The 27,057-nt window shown below is 36.9% G+C and overlaps 1 protein-coding gene across 1 annotated transcript in view; it reads right to left on the reverse strand.

Moving 5' to 3' along the window:
- The window catches only part of WWC3 (WWC family member 3), a 98,298-nt gene that overhangs the window by 22,617 nt on the left and 48,624 nt on the right, over positions 1-27,057 (reverse strand). The window contains exons 6-11 of the mRNA XM_053970959.1: positions 22,995-23,124; positions 17,436-17,585; positions 15,314-15,387; positions 6,138-6,380; positions 3,103-3,192; positions 1,378-1,952 (exon numbers count right to left, since the gene is read on the reverse strand). Of these exons, the coding sequence (XP_053826934.1) occupies positions 1,378-1,952; positions 3,103-3,192; positions 6,138-6,380; positions 15,314-15,387; positions 17,436-17,585; positions 22,995-23,124 (1,262 nt within the window). The remainder of the gene's footprint in view (positions 1-1,377; positions 1,953-3,102; positions 3,193-6,137; positions 6,381-15,313; positions 15,388-17,435; positions 17,586-22,994; positions 23,125-27,057) is intronic.

A 27,057-nucleotide genomic window follows, 5' to 3' on the forward strand; every position in this document is an offset into this window, starting at 1 on the left:
GCATTAAGGAAAGTAGGTAAGTCTAGACTCAAATACTTTTGAACAATACAGGCATTTTAGCACTGTGGCAATGTTTTCTTTTTTAAAATGAAAACCTGAAAGTTTTCTGTAAATACCATCAATGTTCCTTTGTATTATCACTTGCCAAGTAAGATTTTGGTAGGATGATATGATCCATGCTCTGGTTATAGTTCACATTATTCCTGACGTCATGAGTCCTGAACGCAACATTCTACATAATGCTAACACAGAATTCTGGATATAGGAATGGGATGGGATTCACAAAATTTAATATTAAACTAAACTCTAAAAGCCTTTCTCTACTAGTATGGTTTTATTAAAAAAAAAGCAAGTCAACACACAAAAATGTTATCATGATTATCTTTTTCATATTAAGAACAGTTCTTCATTTGGTTGGTCTAAACAGGAAAATAAATTTGTCATGTTCCTGTATGCTCAGGCTTTTAATTTTGTTTCATTTTTTCAAAAGTTTTCTCTTTTGATTTCTCTAATTTAAGTTTCTCAACTGTAGTGCTTTCAGAAGCTTCTGCCAAGGCAAGCTAAAGTAAGTCCCTCAATTTGACAGTCCAGCAGGAAAGGAAAACTCAACAGTGCAGGTGTTGTGCTTGCTGCACCCGTCACCCCTCTGCAAACAGAACACACACAGGTGCTCAGAAGCAACCAGCCAAGCAGATGCACAACTTCTCATACATCCCCTACAAAAGATGCTCCTTTGCTGATGAAGCACCTGCTCATGAGTGCACTGTGCACTCATTACAGCCATGCCACTGTGGCTTCTGCTCCATCACAGAACTTGGACAAAGGAACCTGGGCTGGAGTATGTACAAGTTCAGCATTCAGTCAGCTGGCCCCCAAGAGCAGTCAGAAGCATCGCCTCATATTTTGTGTTTGGGTATTTTTGTAGGGGACAGTTGTTGCTTATTTCCTATCTCTCCTAGGTTTGTGTTGCTTTCCATTATCAGAATAAAGGCAACATCAACACAACTGAGGGCCTCAGAAGTAACTAGCCCATACTTTTTCTTACTAATACTTTACTCATTCTTGCTAGGTCCTTGATAGGCTACACTCCAATGAAAGTGTATATTCCATTCCGTTTCTTCCAGTCAATTCACCACTGTTTTAAGATTTATTGACAAGGATTTCTCTATTCTTGCATCTCTTTCCCCTAAAACTAGAGTTTGGGTTTGGGGGATTTTCTTGTGTTTTGGTTGGGCTGTTAACACCTACCATGCAATTTTTACCTGATGGTAGTAAAATAAGCCTAACTCAGGAACAGTCTCTACTGTGCCAGCATGCTTAGGTCTGTGTGACATTTTCTAAGACAATGTGGCAAAATAATAACATGCATAAACTCACCTCCACCAGTTTGGACAGTAGTCAGGTGTGGTCCCATTTCTCGCAGCCCTTCGTTGTCCAGAGGGTAAGCAGATGTCTGAGATGAGCTCGTGCCTTGTGCATCATCATCACCCAAGGCTGTGGGCTGAGCCCTGAGCATTTCCAGGGCTCCTATGCCTGCAATCTCCTCAAACCCTTCTGACATCTGAGCCAGTGGAGAATCTCGTGATGCAGAGAGAAACGGGGTGTCCAGAGGCGAGCTTGGAGGAGACAATGATGACAAGGAGGACCGCGATGACAGGGATGCCAGGGACTGCGGGGTGTCCAGAGACCTCCGCTGCTTATTGAAATTCGAGTGTCCAATGGGATCAGCATAGGGCACATCCTTTGTGAGAGACTCGAAGGGAATTATGTCAAAGCGCAAATGCTGCCCGTAGTCTGTAACACTATCTGATTTGTCGTACTGGGGAAGGCCGTAGATATCCGTGAAGCTGACTGAACTGAGGGAGCCTCTGCTGGAGGCCAAGGATCCTCGACTGGAGGCCAGGGATCCCCTGCTGCTGCCAGAGGACATGGTGAGGGTGCTAGCTGACAGACTATAGCATGCAAAGAAAGAGAAAACACAAAAATGCCCTTTCAAATATAATCAGAACTACCAATGCAGACATTAAAACACCAATCCAGATTACACACGCAATTTTACATGTATTCAGTATGGTGACATGGAAAGATGATTTGGCATTTTAAAGTCTAGTTCATGTCTCTTGCCCTGGTCTCAAGCACAGCCATGACTGGAGCAGTACATGTGACAACCAGATCAGGGCTAAGTGCCTGAAGAAAACAGTCCAACAACATCCAAGAGTAGGATGAGCCTACTCTTTCGTCCAACATGTAAACAGCTGTGATTTGGCAGAAAAGAGGCCAGAGTAGGCTCTGGCTAAGCAAACTCAGTGTAAAGCCAGGAAAGATAGATTACCATGATCCAGCTCAAATTGACATTAATGATTGGTCATAAACAATCCAGGGAGAAGAAGTGCAAATGGATTTGCAAAGTCCTAACAAACTGCTGTGTAAGCCTCACTCTCACAGGTTTTTCCAATGCAAAATAAAAAGACTTGAGGATGAATCCTATTCCACTTCCTCTTACCATTCTCAGTTAAGGGGGACAAGAATATTAATGCCAGAGAGAGATGAAGTGAGACAGGAACTCAGCAGGAACTGAGCTTTCGATGATCCTGTGGTGCTAAACTGAGGAATCCTCAAGAGCTGCATCTCAAAAGGCAGCTGTGAGTGTGAATATGCAAAACATTCTGGACTTGTGTGAGTCTTAACACATTCTCATATTTAAATAGCAAAATTTTGTCATCTTACCAGGCACCAAAACCCTCTACCTTTGAAGATATCAGGACATTAAGAAACCAGAGAACTTAAAAGAATGCTATCTGCCCATAGTGAAACTGTAACAATATTACAACAGATTTTAAGAACTTATCTCCTTTTCAGAAAGTAAGGTAACATATGAAATTCCCAGCTACACTTAATAATGTACCCCAAATAGCCATCACTAATACAATTTATGAAACTCCATCCAAATCATCACATTCCACATAGCAAAGTGAATAAATGTAGTAAAAAATTAACTTACTTGGCATACATACACAGAAGTATAAAAGATAAACTTCATACATTATTAATATTCTTCTCTGCTGCACTTACTTCAAAACATGCTGGTTTTACATAACTTACCTTTTTAACTGGGAGTGTAAATATGAGGTTAAACGTGTAGCTTCTTCTAGTTGCATAAGCAAACAATTTCTCTTCTCCTGTAACAGTATCCTGTAATTAAACACATATATATTACTATTTTCTTCATCACAGTAGTGTTCAAAAAGTGCTAGGAGCTTCCCAAGTGTGGAAAAACATCAATGCATTGAAGTTTGGAATATTGAAAAAAGTTGCACTGTTTAATGAAAAGTTTTGATTTATGCTGCTCATATGCAGCGATGGTAATTCCAGCAAGAACACAAGAATCAAGAATCCAGAAAAGAAAAGTAACTTCCCAGACAAGAAAAGTAACTGAACCATAATGTAAGAGTCATGATACTGAAAATACATTAAAGCAATTAGCAGTCATAAGAAGTCCTAAGTAAAAATATCAGACTCTACAGGACTATTTTTCTTCTCTTGCATCAACCTGATTCTGCTATTAAAATACTATGCCCTTCCACCTTGTCACAAAAAAAAATATTCCAAGACAATTAGTGTAAAAATTCAAAGATAAAAAGAAAATTTTTGAAGGACTTCTGTTAAGCATAACCACCAACGACAAAGCTTTTATTCCACATGTTTTAGGTGCATTCATTTATCATAATATTTAAGCAGGCGATAAAGCATCTTGACTACTACGTTAGGAGAAAAATTTCATGCTGCAACTTATTTTTGCCCATTCTAGTAACAAGAAGCTGAACTAGTCAGTACCACTACCACAACACAAATGGAATGTAACTTTAATGCCATCAATCTCACACACCTATATCTTAAATTCAGTATTCTGACATTATTAGAATTTAAAATAATAGATTTTATCTACCATCTACTCTTTTTCTGGATCCAGAATGATATTCTTGATGTTTTGTCTTTCCAAGCCCAACCACTGAACTTCAAGATAATATCAGGGTAGTATGTTGTATATTTTGTATGTCCAGGAAAGTTACAGCTCCAGCCCTACATCACAAGGTGGCTGGAAAAAGGAGATTCTGACAAATAGTTTGGAGAAAGCACATCAAAGTTATTAGGCTGCCTCAGACCTTCCTCAGCTGCAAAGCTGGGTGTTAGAATTCAACATGTTAATGAACAGGATTTAAAAATCAACAGAAAGTATTTAAAAATCAACAGAAAAATGTTTTATCCAGTTCTCCCAGATACAACAGCACCTCTCAAGCTTTTCTCCTGCCTTTGTGCACCCCAGGCCAAGTTAACTAATGGCAGAAAGGCTGCAGCTCAGCTATGCAAACTTACACCATACAGGCACTGCATGCAGGAACAAAAAGAAAAGAACAAAAAGAAAAGAACAAATGGACACAAGAAACTTAATAACTGATTCAAAAGCTTGCAGATGAAAGCAGAGATAATCACACCATCTACTGTAAAAAACAAACTTAGGAACCTACACTCCACAGTGACGGATGCTGCAGGGTAGGTACCTGTGCTAAAAAGTAAGAAATGCCTCCAACTAAGGCTGTCAGCCAATATTGGCAAAAAAAACACTGTAACAAAAACAAAGAACAACAAAACCCTCTGTCATATAGATTTGAAGTTCATTTTGATCTGCGCATAACTCAGTGCCTTCAAAACTCAGTAACAGAAAAGAAGTGTTAATTATTTAAGAAAGAAATACTTTTGTATTTCACAATTAGAACAAAGTGGAAAAACCAAAGCAGAATCAGAAATATTTCTGGTTATTTCTGAGTCTAAAACAAACACAAAAAATCAGGGCTACTAATAGTTAAGCTTTCCTCCAATTTGTCATAAAAAAAATAGAATGCCCATCAGTATTATTCTAACTTCTGCTCAACTTTCTGCTAGCATTTGAAGTATCAAGTACCACAGTGGAATGCTGGTTTCCACAGCATGAACTCCATGGAAAAATAGATTGGTGTTCTTGCCAACACAGTATGCAGTACCTAACGTGAGAGCCCAAAAACAACAAATAAAACTTACTACACGACAGAGTAAAGTGAACTCCCTTTTCTGTCAGTTCAAACTGGAAAATCAATGTAACGATATGGCAAAAATTGCAAAATATATTACACTGACCTGTAGGCTGGCTGTGAATTTTTTATTTATTGCCTTAATTTGCTGTCTGAAGTAAGCATTTTCAAAGAAACTGAAGTTGTCAAAATCTGCATATGGAAAGCACTTCCGAAGATTTTTTAAATGTCTTAATTGTGTAAATATTAACCTTTACACAGATCACATTAAAGCTGGTTCTTGTAGGTTTTCCTGAAGTGTCAAAGCTGAGGTTTTACCACTACTTACGAGAAGCAAGAACAAGTAGTTTCTTGCTTTCACTGGAAGCAGTCTATGGTAAAAAGAGAGTAAGAGGTTTTGTCCTTTTCTCTGGCTACAGGAAAAGCTAAGCAACTTTGAAATAGATACTGTGTTTCCACTAGTATGTTTTTGGGTTGCTTATTTTACATATAATTTGATTTTTAAGTTTTCAAGAATAACTTTGCTTACTGTGTTCTCTGAATGTCAGAACTGGGATGTGTTCCCACTGCTGAGATTGCAAATGAAAAGGAAATATTGTATATAAAAGGCAGCAAAAACATAATAATTTAACATTCCTGTTATAAGGCAGAAACTAAATATAGCAAAGGATCTTTGTTCTAATGCTTTTGGAGATGACTACTACTCCACTGCAAAGAACAGAAAAATCTTTCACTATCCAGGTACTATCATTCAGGTCTCTATTATCAGACAGTATCACTCAGACCTATTCCAAGCATCTTTCAAAATTCTATTCAGATTTCTTCTTCCTATTCAGAATTTGTAGATGAATGAAAGGAAAACTAACTAGTCAACATCCCTGCAACTCTGCTTCAGAAAAATTCAAGGCAGATAGAATTAAATAATGACAGAAGTAGTCTTCTACTTTTTTGAAATTAAATTTCTCTAGCAACTTATTTTTTCCTTAAATACAAAGTAATTCCCTACTCTTCCTTTTGAAGCTACCTACATACATCTCACAACAGAGGAGGAAAAAATTCAAGTTCTCAAACCTTTCAGTGGCCCCATGAGCAGACGTTGCTCGAGCTCGCTGAATTTCATCCTCCAAGCGTCTTTTTTCTTCCTCCAAACGTGCAATGTCTTCTGGGGATCGTCTCTGCTGACTGATGAGCTGCAACTCCTGAAGAAGAGCCTCCTTCTCTTTGATGAGCTGAAGACGGTCCCTGTCTGCTTCAGCCATTCCTGGCCAGGATTCATTATCTAGCAAGGCCAGCTGCTGTTGTATATTTGAAACTCTTTAAAAGAGGATAAATATATTTCAAGATGTAGAAGAGAAAGACAAGAGGAAAAGTATCAGAACATGAAGCCTGTTAATGCCTGTGCCTTTTTTCTTCTAAATATCAAACGAAGAAAATTAAGAGGAATTTGGGAGGATTGTTTCTGGGTGTTGAGGTGGGCTTGTTTTTGAAAGGTTTTGTTTGATTGACTGGTTTTAGGAGTTTTTTTAATTGTTTTGTGTATTTTTAAAACAGTAAACAACTGCAAGAGTTCCTACATGTATAGATGTGCGAGAACTAGAGTGTTTTTTTCTACTGTATAGACAATATCTGTCTTCACAGCTTTCTCATTTTGTAATAAATCAATTAATATTTTAGAGCTCGAGTTTACTGCCTGTACAGCTGATGAAGCTGAACATTTTCTCATTCATCTTTCTTCTGCAATTAGATCTTAAATTGGGATTTCAAAAGTGCAGTAAGAATTTGAAGCTGAAGGTGAGACACTTAACTAGTGACAAGAGGTCCATACAATCATGTCCCACCTTGCAGAGGAATGGTTCAAGGGGCTGAAAATATTAGGCTACCCTAAATGACAAATTTTAAAAATTTTAAAATTTTAAAGCTGCCAAATAAAACAGAAACATCACTCTGGAAAAAAGATTTACTGGTTACAAAATACAAGTAGCTTTAGATGAATCTATCTTAAAATATGCAATTAAATAAGCTAACTTGAGTTTTTTTCTGTAGTACGTTTTATAGTTAGAAGTAGTTTCTTATATCTCAACATGCTGTACCATTACATGAAACAATAATTTTAAGCATAATTCCACAGCTGACATTTTAAAAAAATGTTCTTTTAAAAAAACAAATTTTGAAGTCTTATCAGTATTACCAAGAACTCTAAAGCTAGACATTTCACGAATGTTTCTTTTGGCATAAGAGGGAGAACACTTATTGTTAGGTATTTATGTTTTGTCTTGCAATAACAATTTAGACACCTTAGAATTTAACAGGTAAAATGAGAGGTAAGTAAGAGAAAATCTAGCTTCCTGATTTTTGAACATTTGAAACTCAAGAACTGTACAACATTTATGCAGTTTACACCTCAGTTTTATCTTCACTTTGAAATGGTAGCATTCAAGCAAAAATCAGTACCTCTAAAAGATTACTACCCTTTAAATAAATAAATAAACAAAGGCACTTTTAAGCCAGCCATAAAAGTGGGATATAGTTAATTGGTTTTGATTAAAATAATCTCTTTCAAAAATATCTGGTAAGAAAGAAAATTAATAACAAAAAAGCAAGGTAAAGGCACAAAACACACAAATAGATGATTCACAGTGTCAATCATGTGATTATGAATAAAAGAAAAAGCATAGCGATAACAAAGGCAACGTTTCCCCCATCTGAAAACAAAACCTCATGCAATAAGTTTTATCTCCTGACAACTGGGAAGTATTTGGCCATCTTATTATCAGGTGAAGGGAATAAACTATCAATATAAGTGTAATTTTGCAGTGACTGCATCCATATATGAATAAGAATTTCACTGTAATTTCCCCACACACACCTTAGATTTCATTTCAGCAAGTAAAGAAATTGGGTATTATGCAACATTTTTGTCTAAAGCAGAATACTTTATCAAGCCCTTCAATACCATTTCCCTCTCCTTGCACCAATAACCAACTTCCTGCCAACAGCTACTGAAAGCACCATTGTGGATCGATACATACAGTCTATATATTTCACGCTTCAGCTATTGTGCATGAATTCCAGATGCAGCTTCCTGAAGAACACCTCGCCCCATTGACCAAATGTCAGGGCCAGGAAGAGCAAGCAGTGTCAGGATCCCTTCTCTCCCCTACCCAGGCTGCTCTGCTGTTAAAGATTCAGTAAACACTCCTGAAGCATATATAGCTTGATTTTCAGGTGTTCAGTGCCAAATGAAACAAATAAGAACTCAAGATCCTTTCAACAGAATCACAGAATTCTGGTACAATTGAGTTATCACAGCTTGGCAAGCGAGTGTGAATCATATGAGCCTGGACTATTTGATTGTGTTCATAAGCTTTTACACAGCTCGTGGACAAAAAAAGATGAGATTCATCTGAAGTTTCTGTGTTTCTTCATAAGACAGCTGAAGGATTAACCCTTTCCTTCATTTTAACACTCTCAATTGTTTTGCTAGTTATTTTTACATTGCAGGGTGACCTGGTTAAGAAACAGACCTCAGGTACAAATGAACATTAATGAAGGCAACAAGGAAGAGAGAAGTACGATCAGGGAAGAGATCCCTCTCTTTCAGTGCTAGCAAATCAGTGATTCCACTTGTCTGTGGAGTAAAACATCACCTTCACTAAATACAAGAGGTTTTAATTTAGACTCTTGGGTTTGCTGAGAGCACATGTATGACATTCCAGCTTAAAGTTTGTTTTTTCCCTTCAATTTCTGTTATGGTGATGCTTTGAAAGTAGGAAGTTCTCATACAATAACTTAATTAGACTGTTATTAAAGAGGGGAAAGTACTGCTGTGGACAAGGTTTGTATCACTGAAGAGTTCCAAAATCTGATTAGGTATTTACTTTGATTCCCTCAACACCCTTAGCTAGCTCTTTCAGCTAGTTCTTCTTGTTTCTACAGTTTTCCCTTTACACAAAGAAAAAGCAGGCACAAAACACTATATAATGCAGGAATCTGTTGAAGCACCAATAAGCCAGTTTTCTGCAACCTCTATTTCCTGCACATGAACTGAAGTTTTGGGGCATTTTTGTTGCTTGCTTTCCACTGGGGAATCCCTCTGTATGATAAGTTGTTCCAAGAAACTACCAGTGACAAATCTTTTAGTATTTATCTCCTTGGCTAGAAGACACCCCTAAGGCTTTTATGTTCTCATTCACCCAAAATTATGAAAAAAATTGGAGTAGTCATGTTTAGTTATGCTCAGAACTTAATAAAAAAGTCCTCTTAAGTATGTTCCATAACTTCAATCTGTCTCCTCAAACATGAGCTTTTCTTCCAATCACAATAAATACATGATTAAGCCATTTCACTATGCTTGCCTATGCCAGACTTTATGCCCGTACTACACCAGCCATTCTCACTGCTGCTGTGTTAGAAGAAAATGGCTGTTGTCAAACTCAGTGCATATATTAACCTGCCTTAAAACATCCACTTAAATCAATGACTTGGCACAGATTGCAACCTAAAGTGGAAAAAAAAAACATTTAGGATCCTTTATGAAGCCTCTGTTTTTCAAACACATTTTTCTTTTCTTTTCTTTCTTAATGAGTAAAGATACTATTTTTTAACTGTAGTGACTGCAAAAGAGTGCTTTTATCTGGCCTAATGCCAGATACTGAGGTCCCTACTGACCCAGCCATTTAACATATTCCTGTGGAAAAAACTGTTAATTTTGAGCCATCAACATTCCAGGCATTTTGCCCATTCCCATCCTTGCATAACAAGTGCTGGAGAGCTTGCATTCCTCACTGGAGTAGGTGGTATCAAATGACTGGTTCCCTAGGTAGGCAGGCTAACTTGCTGCTTAATTCAGTATTTAAAATTTTCAAATGGAGATGAACATAACAGTTCCTGTTAAGGGAGGGGCACAGATGGGATGACAAAGGTTTAACCTGGTGATGATCTTAAGCAAACTTAAAGCATGACTTGAAATGGCATGCTTCCCCTGCAATGACCATACCTAGGTATCTAGAATGATGTCTTGTTCAAGATAATGCAGACACAGCATGAGGATGGAGATCAGTAGAGTCACTAGTTTACTATACAAACTACATCATAGGGAAAAAAAGGCATGTATTTCCAAAATTTAATTAGACATAATTTAATTAAATTTAGTAGCATGTCCGAATCATTATAGCTCTACACAGTTCCCTCCTCCCCTGACACAATAGGGCAACCCTTCTGTCACTGAAAATACCTGGGGAACCTTAAAGATTTTGTTAATGTCCAGAAAATCACTTTCAAGGGTGATATCTGAACCCAGCACTAATGAAGTTATATTGTTGAGCCCAAGAGGATATTTATTAAATACAGCATAAGAAGCGAGTAAAAATCACTTATTGTGAGATGAGTGATTTACAATTACAATTTACCCCATGTTAGAGTCTTACTCAGACTATGAACAAGACAGCTGTCTTGGGGAGGGAAATACTCTGAACCAATTCAAAGGTATTAACTCATGCTTGTAAAATGGACAAATTATGAGTATCCTACAGATGGCACTTGTTCTTCAAACTTAACATGGTTTGAATTTTACAAGGAGAAAAAGGAAACCAGACAATACTCCTCTACATTTAAAGTCCTAGGCTTTTGGCTGACATAACATACCACTCCAGAACTGAGACCTTTGTTACATGTGGTATGGGAAGACCAGTGGCGATAAAATAAATATTCCAGTTCCTATTTGAAAGAAAACAGTGGCTAAGATCACATAAATCAGCCCTGCTTACTCTTTTTTCCTAGGCTTATAACTGGACCCAGTTCTCTGACACTTCAGCAAACAGGGAATATCTCCCACATGCAACACCCAAAGGAGGTGGCTGTGGGACTGAAGACACATAATGAAGGTTGTAAGAACTTGGTAATTTCTGGTATTTACTGACCCTCTTGAGTGTGGATTATAATTTATATCCAAAGAGGGGAACACTAGAGAAAGATGAAGAAAGAAATGGAAAGAACAAGAAGGTGGGGAAGTCGGCCAAATGCTCACAAAATTTCTCCACTGTGTCTATTTTGGCTGTTCCTGCAAGTATGTGCCACTGTAGCTTTGGCAGACAACACGAGTATGCTCTGCAGAATTCCCAGCCTTCCTGACAACCCACTTCATTCAATAAAGACGAGGTCTTAAACTGGCTTATGAAACTCATGAAACCATTAGAGTCCACTGGCATTTTGCAGATTTTAGGAAAGTTGCAAAAATCTGCTTAAAACAAGTTTTCCCAAATGCACAGGTGAAATAGTACAAAACTTTAAAGAAGTTCAAAAGTATGTCTAAGCTTCCTTTATAACCCAAAGAAAATGTTTTATGTTTAAAAACCAACACTGGGAGATAAAGGTTTGGCTGAGCCAGATATTTCTGTGATATCAAAAAATTACTTCATCCTTAAATCAGATTTTCAGATTAGTTCAGCAGAATAAAGCATACAAATCCACTGAATTTCACTAGCGATTAGGTAATTAAACCTTGAAACCAGCCTATACAAGACAAATTTTAAAAGGAAAATACTTGACTATGTTATTGTATTAGTACTGGAATGTTGCTATCAATATCCAATCAAATTACACTGACACACTTTTACTTATGCTAGGGATTTTAAAGGCCAAACTGAAATTTAATTTTGGAAATGAGACAAGTTTGTAGCAAACTATACTGAACAGAAAGAAAGACATCCTTAAAGACAAATGTAGAAATATTAAGCATATCTGAGGAAAAGGTTTATTCAAGGCTAAAATAAATCTCTTGACATCCACTGCATGCCTCTATGAAATGAATGGAAAAATAACATCCTTGAATTCCAATTCACAGAAGATACAAATAAATACTACCCAAACTAGGTAAGCTGGTTGAAGATGTTTGAATGTATTATTAGTTCATTAAAGTTAGCTACCATCAGACTGGACTATTTAAAAAAAAAAAAAAAACAAACCACCAAAAAAAACCTCACAGCTAAAACTTTTGTTGCTTCCTATTGGAGGGATTATTTTTCATCTACTGATTAAAACACTTCACTGAATATGAGGCACTGCAGCAATGACACCTCATGAACATTTGCTAATATACTTCATGTAGTCATTCTATGAACTGCACAACTTAAGAGTTATCAAAGAAAAACAATTTGCTTTTGAGTTCTCGTGCTATGAAGCAGTATATTCAGAAAAGTGCTTGAGGGGTACATTTTCTAGTGTGCAAATGCTTTCATGAGAGGTGGTCTCACTGAAATAGCAACTGAAACTAAAAACAGTATTTATCCAGGCAGCTTGGGGCTGTCTGTTCAAAAAGACCTTCCTCCCTCCCCCTCCTGCTTCTCTGGAGGGCCACACTGGCAGATCTGAGAGGAGAAGTTTCATGGAAATAAGGTACAGTTTATTTAGAAATAATGGGAGAGGGGGAAGAGTACACAGCGGAAGAAAAGTGACTGAGCCTCCTTTCAGCATGATTGGTGAGTTAAAAAGGAGAATTTACAAAACTCCTTCAAGAGCCTGGATCAGAAACAGGGGAGAGGATCTCTTCCCCAGTGCGCTGGAAATGTCAGAACCCACAGTGTACAACATCTGAAATACCCATGGGAAAAATAAAACTGCAAATCATCCAACTTCCTTCCAGTGGGAAAGTGATGGAGGGGGAAAGATAGCTATGTGAATGTCTTAATTTATGCAAAGACCAAACCATTCAGCAGTCAGAGAGATTTTTGAAGGAGGAATTAAAATGAAACTATCCTTTATAAGGAAGGAAGGATATTTTGGGAGGGCAAGCCAACACTTCTGCAATCACTGGGTCTTGTCTCCTGAATTCCTCAAGACAGTTAATTCAAAAATCAATGCATTTCCTTGCTTAGACCCAATATACAGAGTATATTTTAATTTTTAAAGACTTTTTACTACATCTGGCAAACATTCTGCTCATATATGGCTAGATTCACAAGAGCAACTATAATGCAACACTCTGTCCTTCAGTTTTTGGGGCTTTTTTCCTGCTTTCCTTTCAGGGAAAAGACATACTTTTCTCCTACAGTGTATTTTAAGCCTCCCATTAAAAGTTTGTCAGTTGTACTTATTTGCTGTATGTTTCAACACCCGCTTGACAAGCAAGCAGTCACAATATACTGCCTTACAGTTGTGACATACTGTAGCATTTTAATTTTCTACTTTGTAGATTTAATCCATCGCAGCACATTCCGTCACCCACACTGTGCAGTAACAGTAGATATTTCACCAGCCAAGGGAGAACGAACACAAAGATATTTAGTAGAGACAAAAGCCCTACAGAAATGCCAGCAAGCTAAGGGGAAGGAATGCATGATAAATGAAGAATGCAACCACAGAGATAACTGGTAGGGGCAATGAGCTTTGTGCAGTTCCACTCAAAAGCTGAAAGCTGATTACTTCCGTACAACATACTGGGCAGAATAAGGCTACTCTTTTAAAGCAACTAACATGCTTTTGCTAAATAACAGACCATTGTCAGAGCTGCTATCCTGGGAGAGCAAAACTACTCTTACTGCAATCACCGTTCTCTAGTTGGAAGGTTAGTTACTCAGATTTTCTACACTTAATTAAGATCAAACACCAGCTCACTTCTGATGTTCAGAAATACTGCATTCCATGCAGAAACAAATGTTCGGCATTTCCAGCTGAGAAATGCTTTGCTACAAAAAAAAATTTAACCCATAAAAACCCAACACCTCTTTACCCCCTCTGAAAAAACACCACTCCATCTTTTTCCTGTCATAAACAAACAAGAGAATTGTTTTGAAAAACACAGAAATGCTATGTCAGAAAGCTGAACTAAAAACATTTTAATACAATCTTCACAGCATCAGTGGCTCTGTTAAACTGAGCAGTATAAAACTAAATTCTATCATTCTTCTTTCAGCAACTCTAAGTCGCTAAATTATCACTGGACTATTAAGTGCTAAGTTAGCCTGTGAACAAACACAGGACATGGACACATTTTTGTTTTATTCTTTTTTCCCCCAGTTATTTAAACTTTATTAGGTAATAGTCACTGGTATTTACACGCAGTATGTATGACACAGACTTCCATTCAAGTTACAAATCCTGAAGATTTAGCTGTGTTTACCTAACTTGCTTGTACCAACTTAAGTTTTTGAAGACTGTATTGTGTCCAAATGTGGGTAAATTTTCCAAGAACAACAAAATGGTGTACTGCCCATAAATTCCAATTCTTGCCAAGTCATGTGACAGCATTACAGATTCCCTCAAAGAAAAAGTCACTATGATATGAAAAAAAAGGCAAAAGAATTGAACTTCTTTTTCTAATTCTTGTTCTGAGAGATGTAAAAAACTGGTAGAACAGAACACATTGAAAAGAAAAAGAAATCCTAATTTATACAAATTTTAAAACTATGGTTTTTGAAGTTAAATATATTGACTCTTTTAAGTGTCAGACAAGTTCAGTAAGAGAATATTCTACCAGCACAAGTCAAAATTATCATAAGTGCATTAATTTACTGACTTCAAATAATCACCTGTACCAACATTACTGTCTTTAATATGTGGCAAATAGTTTGAAAACAATGAGGTTCAACAAGGACCCACTAAAATATTTAAGTAGATAGTACCTTTAAAACTTCAATAAGCTAAATGACAAAACACTGCAAGACTGGCCTCCACAAGAGAAATACTTACAATAAGCATTTAGACTGAAGGACTTAGTGAAGAATCAATCTATTTCAAGTAATACTTTTTATATTTTTATCAGACTTTTTTCCAATTTCAACATTTATTTTTATGTACCCTTTTGTTCAGCTCTGAACATCTCCATTTACTTCACAGGAAGTTCAGCATTCTTTCTTCTTTGTGGCTTCAGTACACTGAACTTAAGACACAGGTACACAAAGCTTTGGGTATCCTGACAGACCAGGCTGATAAGTGTAAGTTTAAAGACTGTTTATATTTAGGTTTGAGAAAGAAGGTGAAAAAATGTAAAACAGTTTAATTGAACCAATACAATTTTGTGTTTATACAAGTATAGAACAGGGCTGACATTTAGCTTTATCTCTGCAAACAAACAAATTAATCTGATGATAAAGTCTTATATTTACCTAAACTTTCATCATCTGTGAACTACTCAATAGACAGCAAATTAGTCTTCCCAAAGAAATTTCAGCTAGGAGGCTGGGTCCAGTTCTACTTTGAAAACTTTACTCACAAAAGTAAATATAAAACCCAATAGATTTATCTTTAATTACCTTTTCTTTGCCTCTTCATATTGCCAGTTCAGCCTTACTTTGTCTACAAGTCTTGTTTTGTCATCAAACCCAAACTTGCAGAGTTGAAGAGCAAGGAGAGGAGGAAAAAGAAAAAAAGAAACAAGATAAAAACTCTAATCACAATAATGAAAGGGATATATTAGTCTTCCTTACTTGACTCACTAAAGAAACCTCTATGCTTTAAGTAGTAACATAATACTAAATCAATTTTATGCCTTAGAAATGCAAAGCTAATGTATTGCTAAAAGCAGAGAAGATAAATAAGCCCTTTCAATAAATTATTAACCTGGAAATCAAGGGTCAGAAAATTGAATCATTGATAAATGGTCAAAGCTTTTCAACTTTATCCAAGTCTACAAGACAAAGAGTGTTTTAATTGGAATATTTTGATATTTGATATGGCTATTTTATGAATACATTTATTAAAAGGAATTCAGATTACACTCCCTATACTGCGATGTGTTACCCAGCACCTACAACATTAGTGCATTTTAAACATTAGTACAAAAAAAACCCCACCTTATCCATGAAGTTGTAGAATGTGCATTTATGTTGCAACTCCTACTGCATAATGTTTCTACAGTAATTTCTATTTTAGGGCATTAGCACTTCTCTCCTCAGAAGTTTGTGTATGGTCTAATGGTTAAAACCTAAGCTCCTACGCAAGTGCATTGCTGCATCTCCGGAGTTCTCCTGTAGCTGCTGCTTTTTCTGTCTCCATCATCTCATGGGTAAAAACTCCACCTCTTTTCTACTCACATGGCACTAACAATAGTTCTGTGAAAAGATTCAAGTAATTATGTATTTTTGTTTCCCTTAGAAAAAGCCTATACCTGATAAACATAATTTCCACAGTGTACTTGTCTTGCATTGTGTACTGCAAATGGCAAAATGCTCCTGTGTTCCTTTTGGTAATTTGTTTCAGAATTCAATAATCCCATCCACCACTCATCTGAAAAATGACACCTTGAAGACACCATCTGCCTAACACCCTGAAAGACAGCTTAGCATTAGCTCAGTTTTCTCAGATTCTTGAAGAGTCTATCTTCTCAAAACCAAGATTTCCTCGTCTGTAGGGGACCTTCTGGAGACATCCAATCTGACAGCAATGAAGGAGGATTATAATAGATGAGAAACGGGATGGTAAAACTAACAATGAGATGATTTCTAACTAAATGTAAAGTAACATCTAAACTACCATACTAATAACAAACAAGTCACCTTTTTGTTTTGGTGTCAGTCACTCACACAGAGGCATATGTTTTATTACTAACAACTGGGTTGCCATAGTACTAGTGCAAGCTGAATTTTTACTTACTAATATTTGGAGTACACAATTTCGTTCAGATAGAATGATTTCCAAGGAATCCCAGTATGTTCTCCTCAAATATCATATTTAAAGGCATATTTGAGCACAAAGGTATAATAGACTATATCGTAAGTTTTGTTGATTAAGAAAAATACTTTGAGAATAAAAAATACTTTCCTTGTCTTAGACAGAGGAAAGGAGCAGAAATCTACTACACATTTTCAATGTATATGAACAATGAATACGAACATGATAAAAACAAGATATAAAAAATAAAATTAAAAAAAATACACAATTACTACTACCACAATACTAACATCTCATGCAAAATCATGTCTCTACTGCAGCTTCAAGCTGGCTAAAGAATTTTCTTCTTTCCTGCCTCATTACAAGTATCAGTAATTCAGAGCTGGGAATATGAAGAGAAGAGGTCCATGGACACCTGAGCAAGAGCTGCTACTCCAAGATGAACCTGCAGTCACCAAAGTGGTAATTCAAGAAGTGCTCTGCTGGGCTGGCAGCGTCCAGGAGCTGACTTTACCTGTCACTGCCCACAAGCATGCCCCTGCATCCTTCTGCCACACTCAAGCAGCAGAACCCCCAAGCCCATAGCTTACACATAGTGAAAACAATACGCAAATGCAACTCCCTCACCACCAGTAATGCTTTGGAGTTTTCCTTCTGCTTCAGCCAACACCTCTTCAATTAAAAGAGCAAATAACACTGTATCGCTGTAGTTCAAAAGCAGCTAATTCTGTACAGCAAATGTTTCACATAGGAACACTCACATACCTCTCCAGTGATGTCAGTCTGAGAACAAGCATCGCAGTGTTGTTGAGGTAAACAGGAGTCACTGAGTGAACTAGAATTGTGCTGCAGATCCTGCAGGGAATCTGTAATACAACAGCTATTCCTGAATCCATCTGTTAATTTGGCCAGGCTCTAAAGGAGAAGACGTATTTAAAATTATTAGAAAAATTTGTTTTTATAATACTTTTTAATAACAGAAGAATGTTTTTTAAAGTGTTTAAAAAGCCTGGTAGCCTGCCTACCCAGAGCTATTTATAGAAAGTAAAATTCATTGTTGTGTTACCAGAATGCAAAAGGTTTGCTTTGGAATAAACCCCTCCTTTTAAAAGATTCATGTAACAGTAAGCAGACTTTATATTATTTGTTTTAGATCTGTGAATATTTTATCTTCTGTATGGCTTGCAGCTCTTTAAATCTAGCAGCTGTCAACTTCACATTAGTTGATAGGGATAACAAATGTGATTCACCTGCCCTTTTGCCATCTTCTGCACAGGTTACATTCCTTAGTCACTACTGTTATCTCATCCAACTTGATGAATACCTTGTATTGATTGCATTTTTATAACAGCTGATCCCTGTGCTCTCTTACCCAGCATTCACATAGTTAAGAGATATTTTACATTTTGGGTTAAGCAAGGGACATTGCTAGACAATGACACAAACTGTCAGAGTAAAGCAGAAACATCAGTCTTACAGGGAAAGGGAAATATGACAGAATCACACAAAATAACAAAAATAACTTTTTTGACAACATAAGCTTGGTTGACAGGCTCTTAAAAAACTAAAATAACTAAATTGTTAGTATCTCTTTTACTTTCTCATTTTGCATTCTCTCTTGTTCAAAAATTACAGATAATGTAGTATTAGTAATGAAATCACCGGCTGTCATTTATGACAGCGATCCTAAGCATTACACATCAAACAAAAATTAAAAACATTCTGTCCTCTCACCTATCCTTCACAGGATAAAGGACAATCTGAAAATGTGGGGAAAAAATTATCAGAAATTTGAAGATCTGTAGTAATTTATAATTCATAACATAATCAAAAAATTTGGTTAGAAAAATATACATTAAAAAACTTACTAAAACTGCTTACTCTAGTGTCTGAACTAAAGAATCAAGGACATTGCATTGGGAAAAGGCTGGTCTTCAGGAATTTCAGTGGCTCTGACTACCGATGATTCACAACAAGCCGAGGTTACTGTCCACAACCAATTATCAGAAGATTTCTCAGTCTTCAAAGTGTAGTTTAAAAGGGTAACACGGCAATGCTGCTTTTTCTTACATCAAATTCAATTAGTGGAGTCCAGAAATGAACCTCTGTAACAGCAACTGTTTGTACTGACAAGAAGAGCAAGGCCATGCTAAAGATGAAGGCATCTGGTTTCAGAGCCTAGGAAGCATCCAGGATTATGGAACTCTAGCAGGCCTGAAACTAGCCAGAAAAAGCAGCTTTTTCTGATGGCTTCCATTTCCATCATACATGGTCCATTCCCTTTGGTTTTATATACCAGCCTCTCCCTCAGGCCAGCCTCCACCAGAGATGAAAAAGAGGGAGAACACCCAGCCTGGTACAGGATGAGTGAAGAAGTGGGCTCCCCAGCCACAAGAGTGGGGCCCTGTGTTCCTCCCTGATGGCCCGTTAAATCACACACTCTGTTTCCTTCCTATTAGGGAATGGCACATGGTACATGCCCTCTCTACAGGTCTGAGAGGGGCTGGGATTTCACAAGCAGCATTGGCAAGGAGAAGGGACAGCACAGAGCAATGCCAGATGTGCTGGCAGTAGGACAAGGCTACCATCACTCGCCTCCAGAAGCTTAACTTGTCTTGGGTCCACCAAATAAGCCAATTCTTCTGCCACCTCCCTACTGAACTGAGCCATTGAAGAATAAACAACATATTTTCTTCTCAGCCCTGAAACTGCAAATTCAATTTCAAGTTACATTGCCAAGAGATCCCTAGCTAGTGTCCCTTTATCCTTGTGAAAAGAACTGCTCCACAACATTGGAAAAAAAAAAATCACAATTTTTACTTTATGAAAACTGTAGACTCCTGTCTAATTCTCTTCTACAAAACTCACTGGAAATCATCCAGTCCTGTCAAGACTCCTGCTGTATGGAAGATCAAGAGGGATCCCTAATGGGTTTGTAACATGGAAATAACAACTTCAGATCATGGCCTCTTCCCAGTAAAGCACAGCCAGTTGCATCAACAAAAACTCAGGATTCAGAAAGCCTGAGATTTCCCCTAATAAGTTATGTTCCATTTGCCACCTTTGGCTAACACATATTATGTTACAGGTATGTGCACTATCACAAATCCTGATGCCAAAACCTGAATCTAAATTTTTGCCTGTATTTCAGCTACTTTATGAACTCCTGGTATGGTCCTGATGCCCTCTAGCATTCTCCCTTGGCAGGTGATGAAGGGCTACTTGGCTGCTGGCCAGGCTTCCTATCTAGGCACAGTTGCTGAATCCTGGCCCCTACTTAAAAATGAGAAAGCATTTGACAGGTGACAATCACCAAGCAGCATCACCTCAACTTACATCTACATGCACAGATGACAAGGGCAAGCAAAAATGCATTAAGTCCTTCTAGTTGGATGAGTGAAAACAGGCACCAGCAACCCTAACATGGAAAATTACAACCCAAGTTAGCACATTTTTAGATAGAAACAATTTATAATTGTTATTATAAACAGTAGGAGTAATTTCCTCCCCAGCTACACAGAGGAATCCATCTTTCATCTCGAGTTTAAGGATTGTTTACGGCAATCCCACGGAAACTGCCGAATAAGCCTACTGTTGATGTGAAGTTCTAGGCACACCAGCCCAGACTTACCCAAAAAGAGAGACATGAGCACTGTCATTTCACCATTTCTGTTGCCATCTGATTTCGGAGCGCTCTGCACAATTTCAGTGCACTTTCTATCTAACATATTCAGCCAATTTAACTAGTAACAAAGTGGAAAGAAAAAAGAAGAAATAAAAACCCCACAAAAACCAAAGTCCACTGCTCTCCAAGGATGACATTTTCAAAGCATACCCACACTGAACAGAAACAAAATTAAGAAAGAGATGGGGGAGGAGAGATAAACACACTGTTTTCAGGAACCTAACCATACCTCTTTATTATTCAATCTTATATAAGAAGTCTGCCCACTTTTTTTGAGCAGTAGCACAGCATATTTTGTTTTATTTGTAATCACAGCATCCAATTTAAATCTGACCATCCTCACCCACACAACTAAACCAATTATCATACTTCTACAACAGCTACAATTTTCCAAGCACCTACACAGGACTGAGTCACTTCTACTATGTTTAGTTCTGTTGCTTACACTGGCCAGATTTAAATTAAAAAGTAGTAAGAAATGGTCTGTTTCCTTTCTCTGAAATAAAACCCCATATTTTTTACACTATACTTCTAAATTGTCTATTAACAAATTTCAAAATAAAAAATATTTCCTAAGAAAGATTTTCTGAACAACAATAGCTTTAATATGTAGTGTTTGCAAGGACAATACAACTCCAATATTAATAGGAAAATAAAAACTGAATTCTGAACTTGTAAGGAAGACATTTAAAACAGACTTGTACTTATTTGACAAAGCTAACTAAATTCATGATAATAATATTAAAATAGTTATTAAAAGGCATAGCACATATTACTTTGGTGACACCAAAAGTAATTTTTTTTGGTCAAAATTTAAAAAGAGAGCTGGATATTTTTGCAGAGCACAGTAAGCTGGCAAAAATACACCATTTTTACAACTATAGACCTTTTAAATGATTGCGTTTACTTCTGTATAGCCATTGTAAAAAAACATGAAGAAATGTTTTGCATGCTACACTTGTGTGCAACAACTGTCTTCTACATTCTCCTGGACTGCATATACTCTGATGTTGTATTATTGGATTCCATCACAAAAGATTGTCATTAATAAAAAGATACTTCCTAGACTCATATTTTCTGTATATCACATAGAGCCATGAAGAAGGATGAAACACTTCATTTTTGCTTCTGTCTTGCGCAACCTCTACATTCTGGTCCTGCCAGCACTGCCCAATCCTTGATCCTAGAGTTCTAACTCCCTCAACACTATTTAAAGAAACTACAAGCACATTTAAAGTTGGTTTACCAAATATGTTTTTCAAAGCATCTCAATGTTTACGGCTGGATTTACTGCTGCTGAGGACTGAAAATGTAAGGAAAAGACATAAAAAAATCTACTAGAGAAGTAAAAACTAGGCCAGTACTTAAACTACTCCAAGATCTCACACATAAGTCCTTATATTACCAGTTAGTTTCCTAAAATGCGTGTTACTGCATCCATGAAGAATTGCCTTTCTAATCACTTCTTGCTAGCTAGGCACATGGAAGACTGAGAATCACTTTAAAACTTGGCCAGCCCAAAATAACAAGTATGTTAAAAGTTGCCAAGGCAGAAACTTTTCATAGTGACTTCAGTGTTCTGTCTACTTGAACAAGGATCTGTGGTCAGATGATCTTGGTGCAATGCACTGGAGACTTAATAATTGCATATGGAAATTCATTATATGTAGATTATAAATTTCCCATGTCATTTAACAACTAAAAAGGAAAAAAAATCTGAAAAACACTACTGCAGAGAAAACTGAAAGAAATTGTTTGTATGGCAATGGTAATTTAGTATGGTCCCACAACTTTAGGTAACAAAGATGCCTTCTTCCAAACAAATGTTTGAAGACTGGGTGAAGAGAACTGTCCTTACCACCTCTTTGTATATGCAGCATATTTAGGCAAGTCTGTAGTGAAGTCCCTGTGGTGCCAGAGTCACTGTTCTTTGATCAAGCTTCTATCACGTTAATAACACACATGCCACTGAGAGCTTGAGGCAGGGCACAGAATCCATTCAAAAGTTAGACCACAACTCAGGTTTGTATCTCCCCTCAATCCTCATGCTCTAATTCATCAATTTCATGTTTGCGTATACATTGTATTTATTCATACTATTTGAGGCTTTTGTGAGAACATTTTGAAACTAACAAGAGCCTTGATATACTCTCAAACTTGAGAGTTTGGGGCAAAAAGTGTGATAGTGACAGAGATCCAGTTTGGGGAAATACATATAAAGGGAAAAACATGGTTGACACAAGGATAAACATTTTAGCACACGAACTCTCAATCCTACGTCATTATCGGTAATACAAAGAGACATAAAATAAAATTATAAACAACTACCACAAATCACAAAGGCTTTTTCTTAATACCATGTAATTACTACATAGCAGCCATCAACATAGCAACAATAGAAAGCTATATTCAATGAAACATTGAGCTAAATGAAACTTGAGACAAAAATATGAAATGCATATGAAGCCTTCTGCTTGCAGTATAGACAATAACTACTTACCTATTGGTAATTATCAAACAGAAAAATCAGTTTAGGCCAACCTACTTTCTTATTTAAACTTGGTAAACCCAATGCAATCCCAAGCAAGAAAACAGAGGTAGGTTACTACTTTTTAGTAGTTCAGTAGCATATTTTTTACCTGCATAAGGTCCTGCCTTTCTTTTTCACCTGTGCATATAGCTTTCTTTATGGTTCGAAGTTCACTCATTATAGCTTGTGCTTCATCCAGTCTGTAATTTGTATGAGCATTTGACATCTTACGATCAATCCTGTTGAAAATATTAAGACAAATTTAGGAATTTTCACATAATTAGAAAGCACATGGACTTTTTAAGACCTTTTGTTTATTCATGTACCACTTCATTTCCAGGAATAAAATGATACTCAGAGTTAACACAGCACTCAGTGCCAAGACCACTCTAAAGACAAAGCAAAGCAATTATCTACCCAAGTTCTGCAGAAGCAACAAATTTCCTGGGTTTAATATCCTAATGGAGAGCTTACTTATGAGTCATGTTTGTGAGTGATTTCATGCACCAAAAGCAAAATGAACCTAAAACTAACCTAGATGTTTATAACTCAGAAGGTAACCATGGGCAGACTAGCTGTCATATTTTTCATGCAGCATCACATATTGCAGTATCTCTTCCAGGGCTTCTACTTGATCCCGCTTTAGAAGTTTCTAACAAAGGCATTTAATTTTCTTGGAAGAAAATTTTAATACCTCAAATTTTATGGCAAATGCTATCCTGTCATTATAGGCCTCTTTTCCATAAGATGTCTATAAGACATTATCATTCTGCACTGAAAAACATGATATGGGAACATCCCAGAAGATTTTACACCTTTAAGCAAGAAGCAAGAGCACAAGTTACGACATAAGACTGAAGTAACACTATTGTTTCCATCTTGACATATTAAAATCACTCAAGTGGAACATCCACTGGCGGAGTTTTTAGCCTTTTTCCCAACATTTCACAATAGTAAAGGACAACATACCAGGATGCAGAAGACTAGTCCATTGTATCATCTTGATAATTTGCTTTGCTTTATAAATAAAGAATACAACAAGAGACTATAGTGAACTTATCAGAAGAATTATTTGGTCTTGGATTTACAACAGATGGCTATAGAGTTTTATCAGGTTATTTACAGCAACTCTTGAAAATCATGTAAATTTCCCATTAAAATACGGAAAATTAAATTTTCCTGTTAATCTAGCATGAAAAGAATGTATATAGAGAAAACGTGGTAAGTATAAAGGTCTTTAGGCCAATGCTAAGAACAAATAGCTTCAGGAAAAGGTATGTCAGGTTAAGAGAATTAAAGATAAAAACACACATCATTCATGACAAAGGACATCAATCTACAAAAAGATGCAGTACGAGAGGGTATGTTATACATACAGAAGAAGAATACCCAAACTCCATTTAAAATATTGAGACTAACAAGTTTCAAGATAACTATTACATTAAACTAAGAGAGTCAACAAGAGTCTCTCAGCATGTTCTGCCATTTAAAATACAAACAGCGCAATTCCCCTTACATTTGATTACTTGTTTTAAAATTAAAACCTTAAAATGAAAAATCAAAAGGGGTAAATGAAAATCCTATGGTTTTATTGTGTAGCTCACAATATTTAGGGAAAAAACAGGTTGATTTCTACAGTTTTAATTAGTTCGGGTTTTTTCTGACAGTTACTGTTTTTGGAGACAACACAAAATAAGTCAGAATCCCAAGATTTTTCTTTGGACACAAATTTCCCCAAGTTACACAAGAAAACATATAATCTTTTATGAATACTGGTTCAAGAACAAGAAAGGACTTAAATGTCATGTGTATTAAATGGGGGTTTGTTTGCTTGTTTTTGTTTTCAAAATTTTTCCTTGAGTCTTCACTAATTTTTAGTTAGAATCCTGAGCAGATAAAACCAGAATAAAACAAGTAATCCAGTTCACTAAAAGTCATGTTAAAAAGATAACACATCTTTATCTGAAGATAACTGTAATGTTAAGAACTATATTCAAATATTAGACATGAAAATGCCTTCTACACAACTGCTCATTATACTGTTTGCCAGGACTAAGGTGGCATTTCAGGAAAAGGAAATTATTTAATTTCAACCAGATTTCTGTTCAGTTATCCACATATTCATGCTCCTGGACGCCACTTTGGAGCCCAGCTTATGAATTGATATTTGTTTAAGGAAAGAATCGGAGAAGTTCCTACTGCCAAAAATATTTAGGCTTAAATCAGCCTTGCTGGCAACCCAAACTGACTAAAGTAGCTTACAAAATTACCTGTTATTTATTGTCTATTAATTTTTAAACTTTTTTTCATAAAGATCTCTTTCTGAAAGCCATAGAGTTAACAGGAGTCTTCCATTTTATTAATGGAAAATAGCATGCTCAAAATATAGATCAAACCTTTGTATGGATAGCAAGAATATTCAACTAACATTCAAGACTGTAGGGATATGAAGATGTTTCTAGGATACATGGACTATTAATGTGCTTGTCATCGTTTCAGTCCTACAGGGCAGATTCCATGTTCCTCCATTTTCGTCCACCAAAGCACAGGCCTGTACTTGAGCAAAAAATCTAATTTTAAAGTTTTTGTTAGATCTCCTAACCTCTAAATTAGTCTGTAGTTTAGCCAGTTCTAATTCCTTGTCACTCCCAACTTCTCACAGCATTCACTCTGCTTTCCTGGCCAACCGGCCAAGTTTCATTTCCTTTGTTGCTAAACGCCTTCTTCCTCCAAAATTCCTGCCGGGGAGCAGTAGGGTCACTGAAAACACAGGGGAGAAGGAACTGCTCCTCCTTCTCAGTCCCTGCTGCCAGGCCAGAGGAAGGAATTTGTTCCAGAAAAGGCTCATATTTAACCCTGTATATTTGGACTGTGACAGGACCAGATGCACCTTGGGGCAAAGGTGGCGGAGGCCAAGGTGCACCATCCTGCAGGGTGGGGATCTTTGCACGCTTTGAACAGTGAGCTCTACAATGTCTCTACTGGGCAAACACAAACCCACGTCCAAAGGGGGACACACAACGTTACCAAATTTAGCTGAAACTGTAGAAAGTACTGTCCTGATAAAAAGCTGCAGTTGTATGAATATTGAAATTCTAACAGTATTGAAGTTGTAGAGGTATCAAAATCCCCCTCAATCATGTCTCCACTCATAAAACCCCACTTCTATAGTAAATTTGTGGTTTTGTTTTCTTTTCATTCTCCTCAAAGATGGTTAAGCCATTTTACTAAAATTAAAAAGAACAGAAAACAAAACACAGTCCAAGGCAGACACTGTACATGGAAAATGTCAATGTAAGAGATTTGCATTTAACAAAGACATTTGAATCAGACAGCAACATAAAGTGATGGAAATACTGAGCAACCCAACCGCCCTCTCCATAAAAGCTGTCTCTTCTCTGAGAGCTATACCAAGCAAGGCTGCACAGAGAGTCACCTGGCATCAAGTTCCAATATCTGCACATGATGCCATTTTGGTAACACTTTCAAAGCAAATATTCAGCCAGACATAAAGCTCCAAGTTTGATGGTTCCTAATGTTGTTCTTGGCTTACACTTGAAATAAAGTGATGTACATGCCTTTAAAAACCTGAACAGGATGCATGCCATTTGCAGTTTGGCAGTTACTTGAAGATTTGACTTAGCACAAGAAGGAAGAAGAATGACGCAGACCAAAACTTCAGAAAACATAACAGAAGTGGGAAATGTCTGAAATGCAATAAACTTTATAGGGGAAGGGGAGGCAGGGTAGGGGGGAACCAGAGTTAAAAAACCCAGCATTTTTGTTTTAAAGAAGGAGCCATGAAATTCTTTTTAGACAATATACTTACTTTGAGGATGTGGAAAAACTAATCTATTTCAGCCTTGGTACTTGACTTGAGTGACCCTTCTCTCCCACCAAATACAGGAGGTAGGGGAGAGATTGCACAGGGACAGGCTAGAGCACAGTTAGACTTTCAGGCTAATTTGTCTACTGACTACACAAGGAGGTGAGAGAAGCTCCTCTCTTCAGCTGTTAGTTTAAGTACTCTCCAAGTTGGTCACTTCCTCCTAGAAGCAAAATACTCCCAAAAAACCCGCATGTATCTCACCAGAAGGGCAAATAAAAAAAAAAAAACACTTAAAAGCACGAAATAAAAACAAAACCACAAGTCTTTCACAAGTGAACAAGTC

This window comes from Vidua macroura, chromosome 2 (genome assembly GCF_024509145.1).
Source record: "Vidua macroura isolate BioBank_ID:100142 chromosome 2, ASM2450914v1, whole genome shotgun sequence".
Taxonomy (NCBI): Eukaryota; Metazoa; Chordata; class Aves; order Passeriformes; family Viduidae; genus Vidua; species Vidua macroura.